Source organism: Chiloscyllium plagiosum, chromosome 4 (assembly GCF_004010195.1).
Source record: "Chiloscyllium plagiosum isolate BGI_BamShark_2017 chromosome 4, ASM401019v2, whole genome shotgun sequence".
Taxonomy (NCBI): Eukaryota; Metazoa; Chordata; class Chondrichthyes; order Orectolobiformes; family Hemiscylliidae; genus Chiloscyllium; species Chiloscyllium plagiosum.
In genome coordinates this window covers 134,646,806-134,657,856 of record NC_057713.1, presented here as the reverse complement: position 1 = coordinate 134,657,856, position 11,051 = coordinate 134,646,806, and the positions used below count along the sequence as shown (strand labels likewise).

Sequence of the window (11,051 nt, the reverse complement as noted above, 5' to 3'; positions counted from 1 at the left end):
TGGGGAGAAGGTAGCAAAGAGTATAATAGGTGAATGGGGGTGGGGATGAAGGTGATAGGTTAGAGAGGAGGGTGGAATGGTTAGGTGGGAAGGAAGATTGGCAGGTAGGACAGGTCAAGAGGACAGTGCTGTGTTGGAAGGTTGGAACTGTGGTAAGGTGGGGGAAGGGGAAATGAGGAAACTGGTGAAGTCCATATTGATGGCATGGGGTTGGAGGGTCTCGAGGTGGAAGATGAGACATTCTTCCTCCTGATGTCTGATGATGAGGGAGTGGCGGTGGAGGAGGCCCAGGACCTGCATGTCCTTGTTGGAGTGGGAGGGGGAGTTGAAATGTTCAGCCACAGGGCAGTGGGGTTGATTGGTGTCGGTGTCTCAGTGATGTTCTCTAAAGCGCTCTGCTTGAAGGCGTCCTGTCTGCCCAAGAGGAGACCTCATCGGGAGCAATGGATACAGTAAATGACGTGTGGAAGTGCAGGTGAAACTTTGATGGATGTGGAAGGCTCCTTTAGGGCCTTTGACGGAGGTAAGGGGGGGGGAGGTGTAGGCGCAGATTTTGCAATTCCTGCAGCGGCAGGGGAAAGTGTCGGGGAAGAGGGTGGGCTGTTAGGGGGCATTGTAAAAACAATGACTGCAGATGCTGGAAACCAAATTCTGGATCAGTGGTGCTGGAAGAGCACAGCAGTTCAAGCAGCATCCAACGAGAGCCCGAAACGTTGATTTCGCTGCTCGTTGGATGCTGCCTGAACTGCTGTGCTCTTCCAGCACCACTGATCCAGAACCATATTAGGGGGCCTTGACATTGAGGGAGAGATTGATATCTTTGCACCACGTCACCAAGCACTCTGTCTCTTTCCTGTATTCTTTGTTAGCCACCACACAGTCATGAGTGTACAGGGAGTACAGTATGAGGCTGAGTACGCATTCTTGTGGGGTGCTGATGTTGAGGATTGTCATGGAGGAGATGTTGTTGCCTGTCCTCACTGATTGCGATCTCTGGGTCAGGATCCGGTTGCAGAGGGGCAGCAGGGACCTAACTCTCAGAGTTTGGAGATTAGTTTGGTTAGGATTATAGCATTGAACACAAAACTGTAGTCAATAAGTAGAAGCCTGATGTGGGTATCCTTATTATCCAGATATTCCAGGGATGAGTGTAGGGCCAGGGAGACGGTGTCTGCTGTGGACTTGTGCATTGGTCGGTGAATTGCAAGGCATAGAGGCAGGCTGGGAGGCTAGAGTTGATGTGAGCCATGACTATCCTCTCAAAGCACTTCATGATTATGGAGGTCAGAGCCACCAGGCGGGAGTCATTCAGGCACATTGCTTATTTTGCTTGACAGAATGAGGATTGGGATGGGGGATGGAGGGAATGGGAATGGGGGAATTGAGGGAATCAGAGTGGGGATTGAGGGAATGGGGGATTGAGGGAATCAGTGGGGATTGAGGGCATGGGGTGGGTATTGAGGGAATGGGGGATTGAGGGAATGGGGTAGGAATTCAGTGATTGGAAGTGGGGGATGAGGGCATTGGAACGGGGATTGATGCTTGCAGAGTAGATGTTGAAAGGGTTGAGGAGAGTGGAGGGGGACAAAGCAGGCTAGCGTAAACCATCAGTTTAAGAGCAGGTGGAAGGGGCTGCGGTTTCAGTATATGAGGCTTTCCCTATCTCATTCTAACCTTGGCTTGGCCCCCTCCCTCTTAAAGCATACGCTAAGCTCAGATTCAACCATTTAGGATTTTCACACATTGACAGATGTCACAGCACAAAAGGAGATCATTCTGCCTCTCAGTCAGGAACTGTCCCTAGAATGTCGGGTCTCCTCTGCTTATAGTATTTCTATTTTTTTTCATGCATGTATTATAAACTAAGATTTGAGCTTGATTGTTTTAGCTCCTGGGGCATGAAGCTGATGGCTGGACCATTTCTGGAGTCTTGCTCCACATGCACGGCTGTCTGGGTGGAGGACAGAGGTGTTGAATATAGTAACAGCCTCTGATTTTCATGGAGAGGGGTCACTGATGGGCAGGAGCACAGATTAGGTGGATACAGGAAGGGGAGGCAGTCATCAATGAGGATGAGGGTCCAAACCTTACAGAGTGCTGTCATTATTACTGGCCTGTTTGGACCATCTGACTGGGGTGTGTGTGTGTGTGGCGGGGTCCAGTGTCAGAGGCTGCCTGTGCATTTACTTAAATATAATTTGGCTGTTCCTGAGGTTTCCTGCACAACAAAATGCTAAGTGAGGATGTAACTCTGAAGATAGACAAGGGAGATCCAGTAGATGTAGTGTGCCTGGACTTTCAGAAAGCCTTTGATAAAGTCCCACAGAGGAGGTTAGTGAGCAAAATTAGGGCGCATGGTATTGGGGGCAAAGTACTAACTTGGATTGAAAGTTGGTTGGCTGACAGGAAACAAAGAGTAGTGACAAACGGCTCCTTTTCGGAATGGCAGGCGGTGACCAGTGGGATACCGCAGGGATCAGTGCTGGGACCGCAGCTTTTTACAATATATATTAATGATATAGAAGATTGTATTAGTAATAACATTAGCAAATTTGCTGATGATACGAAACTGGGTGGCAGTGTGAAATGTGAGGAGGATGTTAGGAGATTACAGGGTGACCTGGACAGGTTAGGTGAGTGGTCAGATGCATGGCAGATGCAGTTTAATGTGGATAAATGTATGGTTATCCACTTTGGTGGCAAGAACAGGAAGCCTGGATACCTACTCTGGGCTCAAACAACTTTACATATCCACTGTATAGATCTGATTTCAAACAGAACACAATTTTATATTGGGATCCCATGTACCAATGTAGCACACAGGGCAGTGTAAGTTGTGGTTCAGTGGTTACATTCTCGCCTCTGAGCCAGTGTGGTATAGATTCAAGTCCCACTCCAGAAATTTTGAGTCTTTAATCTCAAATAATACATCAACAAGTTGCATTTATAAAAATACCCCAAGGTGCTTTATCCGAGAGAGTGAACTGTTGGAAGTGCCATCTCTTGGATGAGATATCAGTATAAAACCCCATCTACCAAATCAAGTGGATTGGAGGCCCAGTCTCTGGATTCGTTTAAGAAAGAGTTGGATAGAGCCCTCAAGGATAGTGGAATCAAGGGTTATGGAGGTAAGGCAGGAACAGGATACTGATTGAGGATGATCAGCTATGATCATAATGAGTGGTGGTGCAGACTCAAAGGGCAGAATGGCCTACTCCTACACCTATTGTCTATTGTATCTCCACACTGATCATAGAAAAACAAGCAGGCTGCCTTCACTCACAAAGGCAGTGGCTGAGACCGTTGCCATTATTTCTAACAGCTCCCTCTTTTCCTGTCCAGGATGACTTAAACATCTAATCTCTGAGTCAATAATGTGGTGAAGGGTCCCATGGTTTAAGATGGGTGAGCAATTGACTTCCTTCCCTGAAGAAGTTTGCAAACCATCATGGTCAGCTAGGTTCAGGAGAAATGTCTTCACCCAGAGAGTGGGGAGTCAGTGGAATTCACTCCCAGAGAAAGTGGTTCAGACCAAAACATTGCATATTTTCAAGAAAGTGGTAGATGTGACTCTTCTGGCTAATTGGATCAGGGGATATGGGGTGAGGGCAGGATTAGGGTATTGATCTCAATGACCATATTGAATAGCAGAGCAGGCTCAAGGGGTTGAATGGGTTAATCTAGCTCCTATCTTCTAGGTTTCTATGTTTCCAGGAGAGAGAATCAGTGGCTGCTGGATATATGCTTGTAGTTACATACTGTCATGATGGTATGGGCTCTAGGTAGCAATATAAAGTTACGGTTCGGTGCCAGGATCTTCTTCCAGGTGACCTTACTCGTCAGGTGGTGCCATCACCAACCAGGAGGAGGTGACGTGCTCAGCTTCTGCCTCAAAAGCTCCATCATAGGGCACTCCAAAGGGTATGATACCACTCCTCTTTCCCTCTGCCAGTGATCCCAGTGCTTCCAGTAGGCACTGGAAAATCACAGCCAGTGCCAGCATTTGTTACCTGCCCACAGGTCACCCAGTATCCTGGGGGTATTAGGGTGCTCTTAACCACTGTATTCTATCTGGTCCAGGTATACCTACATTGCTGCTAACAAGGAATTTTCAGGATCTGGATTCCCTAATTGACTCTTGAGAAGGTGGTATGAGTTGCCTTCTTGAACTGCTACAGTCCACGTGCTGTAGGTAGACCTAAATCACCGTTAGGGAAGGACTTCCAGGAGTTTGACCTAGTAACAGTGAAGGAACAGTGATATATTTCCAAGTCAGGATGGTGAGTGGCTCAGAGGGGAACTTGCATGTATCTGCTGCCCTTGTCCTTCTAGATGGAAGTGGTCATGGGTTTGGAAGGTGCTATTTGATGATCTTTGTATCTGAGGATTTCTGCAGTGCATCTTGTAGGGGGTATACACTGCTGCTACTGAGTGTTGGTGATGGAGGGAGTGGATGCTTGGGAATGTGCTGCCAATCAAGTGCGTTGCTTTATCCTTGATCTTGAGGCTGAAGCTGTGCGCATCCAAGTAAGTGGAGAATATTTTGTCACATTCCTGACTTATAGATGGTGGACATGTTTTGGGAAGTCAGGAGGTGAATTATTCACTGCAATATTCCTAGCCTTTGTAGCCATCATGTTTATGTGATGATTCAATTAAAACACCCAGGATGTTGATAGTAACATTTGCACCAATGTTACATGCCACTTGTCAGACCAAGCCTGGATATTGACCAGATTGTGTTGCATTTGACCATGGACTGCTTCAGTATCTGAGGTGTCACAAACAGTGCTGAACACTGTGCAATCATCGACGAACATCCCATTCTGACCTTATGAAGGAGAAAAGGTCATGGATGAAGGAGCTGAAGATGGTTGGACCTTGCGCACTACCCTGAGGAACTCCTGCAGAGGTGTCCTGGAGATCTTCTAACAAAGACTCACCTGCTCACTGTCAGCGTTAACTGGTCACAAAAGCTAATGCCCAAAATTCTCCTGTTACTGAAACTTAATTTTTCAGGCAGTGTTTAGTCACTAAATGGTGTGGGTTTTTTTTAAAAGTGTTGGAGGTGCTGTGAATTCCTGGATTTGTTAAAGATTATTGCTGCATTCTGAAAGAGAGGGCAGTGGATTTGATGACCTTTTGAACAAAAAGGCTGCAGCAAGTACAGAAACAGAAATGTGACGTGTCTGGATCTGTATTGCAACATGAGGAGATAGAACAGAGATGTGAAAATGGAAAGCTCAGCGCCTAATCTCTGCCAATCAGAGCTGACACAAAATTAAATTTTATAGAAACTTATAAAGTTTAAATTCCATTTGGAAAATTTCATAACATTGATTTTAAACAGTTTTGATTAAAACAAAGTTACTAATTTCCCCATACTTTGATAAACATACACCCAGTAATCAGAAAAAAAAAGTTAGGGTTAGTGTTAGATCTGAAACAAAAATAGAAATCCTGAAAGAAAGGGTGGCACAGTGACCCAGCGGTTAGCACTGCTGCCTCACAGAGCCAAGGAGCCTGGTCCATTCCATGTTCTGGTGACTGTGTGGAGCTTATATATTCGTCCCATGTCCTTGTGGGTTTCCTCTGGGTGCCCTGGTTTCTTCCCACAGTTCAAAGATGAGCAGGCTAGTTGGATTGGCTATGCTAAATTGCCAATTGTGCCTAGGGATGTGCAGGATAGGTAGATTAGCCATGGGAAATATGGAATTATGGATCTGGGTCTGGGTAGGATGCTCATCAGAGGAATGGTATGGATTGAATGGCTTCCTTCCATACTGTAGGCATTCCATGATATGAAACTCAGCAAGTCTGGCAATATCTGTGACAGTGTCACCGAACCCAACATTGACTCCAATAGATGCTGTTGCATTTGGCCAACAATTTCAGTTTTTGCACCCAATAATCAGTTTGTATTAACAGAACACAAAGAATGAGTGGTCTACAACATGATGGGTATATCAGATTTAATTGACTGACTGAGACGAATTGAAATAATTCTAATCAATTAAATAAACCTGCTCAAATCTGGAAATGTTTCCAGTGTACATGGGTGTATAGTTATAAATCAATGCCTTCTCTTCTTCTGTTGTATTAGAGAAATGATTGAAGTTCCACCGTGCTGAAAAACAAAATACAAACAGTTCTCAGTGGCAAAAGTATCTTGTTAATGATTTCCTAAATTTACACTTAAAGCCAGCAAATATTATCAGTTGGAACACAAGGATATGCACAGAAAATAAACCATAAAAGCTATAAATTACTTCTGCTGTCTAACATACCTTCATTAACAAAAAAATCAGCTAAATACCAGGCGACTTTAACAGCTTCAGAGAAATGTGGGATATTCAATGTTGCATTCCACTCATAAGGGCTTCTCTCAGGGTGCCACTGAACTGCATAAATAGGGTATTTAATAGCTGTATTCAAATAACAAATAATCAGATCAACAAGGAATACCAACACTAACGTTCTTCAAATTACAATTGCTGACTGTACACTACAAGGAGGAGCTATTAGCGAGTTTTGAGAAGATTTGTAGCTCAGGTTGAGGTTCTGGATGTAGGTTTGCTCACTGAGCTGGAAGGTTAGTTTTTGGACATTTCGTCACTATATTAGGTAACACCAACAGCGAGCCTCCAGATGAAGCACTGGTGGCATGGCCTGCTTTCTATTTGTGTATTTAGTTTCCTTCGGTTGGTGATGTCAATTCCTGTGGTGACATAATCTCCTGTTCTTTGTCTCAGGGGTTGGTAAATGAGATCCAAGTCAATGTGTTTGTTGATAGAGTTCCGGTTGGAATGCCATGCTTCTAGGAATTCTCGTACATGTCTTTGTTTGGCTTGTCCTAGGATGGATGCGTTGGCCCAGTTGAAATGGTGTCCTTCCTCATCCGTATGTGAGGATACTAGTGAGAGAGGGTCATGTCTTTTTGTGGCTAGTTAATATTCATGTATCCTGGTGGCTAGTTTTCTGCCTGCTTGTCCAATATAGTGGTTGTAACAGTTCTTGCAAGATATTTTGTAAATGACATTAGTTTTGTTTATTGTCTTTATAGAGTCTTTCAATTTCATTAGTTGCTGTTTTAGTGTGTTGGCGGGTTTGTGGGCTACCATGATGCCAAGAGTCTGAGTAGTCTGGTAGTCATTTCTGAGATGTAAGGGAGAGTGGCTAGGGTTTCTGGATGTGTTTTGTCTGCTTGTTTGGGTTTGTTGCTGAGAAATTGGTGGACTGTGTTCATTGGGTACCCATTCTTTTTCAATATGCTGTATTGGTGATTTTCCTCTGCTCTGTGTAGTTCCTCTGTGCTGCAGTGTGTGGTGGCTCATTGAAATAATGTTTTAATGCAGCTTCGTTTGTGGATGTTGGGGTGATTACTTCTGTAGTTCAATATTTGGCCATTGTTTTTCTGTAGAAGCCGGTTTGAAGTTCCCCATTGGCTGTTTGCTCTACTGTGACATCTAGGAATGGCAGTTTTTGTTGTTTTCCTCTTTAGTGCATTTTATGCCAGTAAGAGTATTATTGATGGTCTTGAAGGTTTCTTCTAATTTGATTCATTTAGTGATGATGAAGGTGTCATCCATGTAGCAGAGCCAAAGTTTGGGTTGGATGGTTGGCAGAGCTGTTTGTTCAAGTCTCTACATTACTGCCTCTGCTAAGAACCCTGACATTGGGGATCCCATGGGTGTTCCGTTGGTTTGTCTGTAGGTGAAGTGGGTGGTAAGGCATAGATCCATTAGCTTGATGATGATGTTCTTGGTGATGAAGGTGGTGGTGTTTGGTGTATGTGTCTTTGGTTCTTCTAATAACATAGTCGGTGTTTCCTTGGCCAGGTTGATGTTGATGGATGTGATTAGGGCTGTTATGTCAAAGGAGACCTTTATTTCATCGTCTTCTACCTTGTGTCTTTGATGGTCTTGAGGAATTCTTGGGTGGAGTGGGGTGAGTTTTCTACTAAGTGTTTTAGTGTTTGGTGTAGCTCCTTTGCCGATCTGTAAGTTGGTGTTCCAGGTAGTGAGACTATGGGTCTGAGGGGGTGTTCCTGGTTTGTGATTTTTGGGTAATCCATAGAAGTGTGGTGTGTTGGATCCGTCTGGTTTCATTTTTTGGAAGTCAGTCTTAATTATTTCTCCAGATTTCCGAAGTTTTTCAGTAGGCCTGTCTCCCCTACATCAAAGACATTTCGGAAATGACTGCCAGACTACTCAGACCTCTTGGCATCATGGTAGCCCACAAACCCACCAACACACTAAAACAGCAGCTAATGAACTTGAAAGACCCTATACAGATAACAAACAAAACTAATGTAATTTACAAAATACCTTGCAAGAGCTGTGAACAACAGGCAGAAAACTAGCCAGGATACATGAACATCAACTAGCCACAAAAAGACATTACCCTCTCTCACTAGTATCCTCACATTCGGATGACGAAGGATACCACTTCGACTGGGACAACACATCCATCCTAGGACAAGACAAACAGAGACATGCATGAGAATTCCAAGAAGCATGGCATTCCAACCGGAACTCTATCAACAAACACATTGACTTGGATCCCATTTGCCAACCCCTGAGAAAAAGAACAAAAAATTATGTCACCACAGGAAATGACATCATCAACCCAAGGAAACCTAAATACACAAATAGAAAGCGAGCAATGCCACTAGCGCTTCATCCAGAGACTCACTGATGATGTTACCTAGTATGGTGACAAAACGTCTGAAAATGAACCTTCCAACTCAGTGAGCAAACCTACATCCAAGAGGCTATTGTTGAAAATATCAAGGTAAAAACATGACAAACTTTAACTTGACAGCAGACCTAAATACAGCAGCAAAATTGCGTAAAGATTGTTCAGAGATGCAAAAGTTCATAATTATAAAAAATACAGTCACTTCAAAGCAGAGTGCCATTTTAGATTCACTTTTGTAGTCATTGAAATACATCAGATGTGTTTGTCCATGTTAACTTAACAGCAGCACAAAATATATAGGGTGGATGATGAGTCTTTGATGCTCCAAGTCCACACCACATCGAATCATATAGTTAAAGAGAATGGAATGGAGCACACTATGCCAGCACCAATCAGCTACCACCTATCGATTCTGCTCCCATTTTTCAGCACTTCGTACTCAATGGCATTTCAAGTGATCATCTAAATATTTGTTAAATGTTATGATTGTTCCCGCTTCTACCAACATTTCAGGCAGTGAGTTCCAGACACCCATCACCCTCTGGGGGAAACTAATTCTCCTTAAGTTACATCTAAACCTCCTGCTCTTTACCTTAAATCTATGGCTCTACCTGGGGGAATCCTACTTATGCCCTTCATAATTTTGTGCACCTCAATCAGGTGTCACCCTCAGCGTTCGTTGCTCGAAGGAAATCCATCTAATATATCTTCATAGCTGAATTACTTCAGTCCAGGTGACATTGTGGTGAATCTCCTCTGCATCTCTCGAGTGTCGTCACACCCTTTCTATCAGTGATGACCAGAACTGCACACAGTATTCCAGCTGTGGCCTAATAATATCTTATACTGTTTCACCAAAACCTCCCTCCTCTTGTATTCCATGTCTCAACAAAGGCAAATTCAAATGCCTTCTTAAGCAATCTATCCAGTTTTCTTGTTGCCTTATGGATCTATGGGCATGCACAGCAAGGTCCACCTTTGCTTCTTAATCTCACCATTCATTGTGTACACCTTGTTTTATTAATCCTTCCAAACTGCATTGCCTCATACTCCATATATACAAGATAGGGAAAAATCAATAATTCTTTTTTCACACTAAAAGAGATCAAAAGATAACATATACAGATGGAGTACCGCCTATAAAGTAGTTACTTTATCATCAGCAAGTTGTGTTTAAAAAGTTCCATTTCTTGTTCATTTAATCATGTTTTCTACTTTTCAAGAGCTCTATTAACATGTAAGTTCCAGACAGCTATAATATAAAATAAGAAAACATCAGGACGCCCCTGAATGCTCAGAAATCTTATTCAGCAAATAGCAGACATGTGCATAGTTTAGTTCATCGTCTTTCTTCAGTTACCTGATCTCAGCCAGTAACCTGATAATAATCAGGATCCTGCCTTTCACCTTCCAGTGACCACTGCTGGAAGTTTTGACTAAATATAGAAACATTGAAAGCAGGAAGAGGAGGAGATCATTCAGCCCCTTGAGCCTGCTCCACCAGTCAATATGATCATGGCTGTCCATCCAACTCCTGTTCCTGCTTTCTCCCCATACCCTTTAGCCCAAATAATATGTCTCCTTCCTGAAAACATTAAATATTTTGGCTTCAACCGCTTTCTCTGGTAGAGGAGGCTGAGGAGGGATGTGATTGAGGTGTACAAAATTGAGCAGCATGGACAGGGTGGATCATAAGAATCTTTTCCCCATGGTAGACAAACAGCACACATTTAAAGTGAGGAGCAAGTAGTTTAAAGGAGATATGCTGCCTCAGAGGGTGGTAGAGACAGATATTCTTGCAACATTTATAAATCATCTAGACGAGCACTTAAAATGCCAGGGCACCATAGTCTCCAGCCCAAGTGCAAGTAAATGGGATTAGTGTAGTTTGTTGTTGATGGTTGGTATAGACATGGTGGACTGAAGGGTCTGTTTCAATGTAGTATGATTCTATTACCACTATCTGGCTGTTCAAATGTCTCATCTCAGTCCTAAATGGCCAACCCCACATCTCTCAACTGTGACCCCCTGGTTCTGGACTCCCTGATCATTGGGAAAATCCTAATTTATCCTGTCTAGGCCAATTAGAATTTTATAGGTTCCAAGCCAGGCATCAGTCCGATAAACCTTTGTTACACTTCCTCCATAGCCAGAATAGAGCTGAAAATGCGCAGCAGGTCAGGCAGCATCCAAGGAGCAGGAGAATCGACGTTTCGGGCATGAGCCCTTCTTCAGGAATGAGGAGAGTGTGCCAAGCAGGCTAAGATAAAAGGTAGGGAGGAGGGATTTGGGGGAGAGGCATTGGAAATACGATAGATGGAAGGAGGTTAAGGTGAGGGTGATAGGCCGGA

At 43.7% G+C, this 11,051-nt stretch overlaps 1 protein-coding gene across 2 annotated transcripts in view; it reads right to left on the bottom strand.

Annotated features, from left to right (window-relative positions):
- Positions 1 to 5,955: 5,955 nt before the first annotated feature.
- LOC122549454 (gamma-glutamyl hydrolase-like) overlaps positions 5,956 to 11,051 on the bottom strand; it is a 50,541-nt gene continuing 45,445 nt past the window's right edge. The window contains exons 8-9 of one of the 2 annotated variants that reach the window (XM_043689298.1): positions 6,288 to 6,425; positions 5,956 to 6,127 (exon numbers count right to left, since the gene is read on the bottom strand). In XM_043689298.1, coding sequence (XP_043545233.1) covers positions 6,006 to 6,127; positions 6,288 to 6,425 — 260 coding nt within the window. In that variant the 3' untranslated portion in view covers positions 5,956 to 6,005. The remainder of the gene's footprint in view (positions 6,128 to 6,287; positions 6,426 to 11,051) is intronic. The other variant, XM_043689299.1, reaches the window with a different exon arrangement.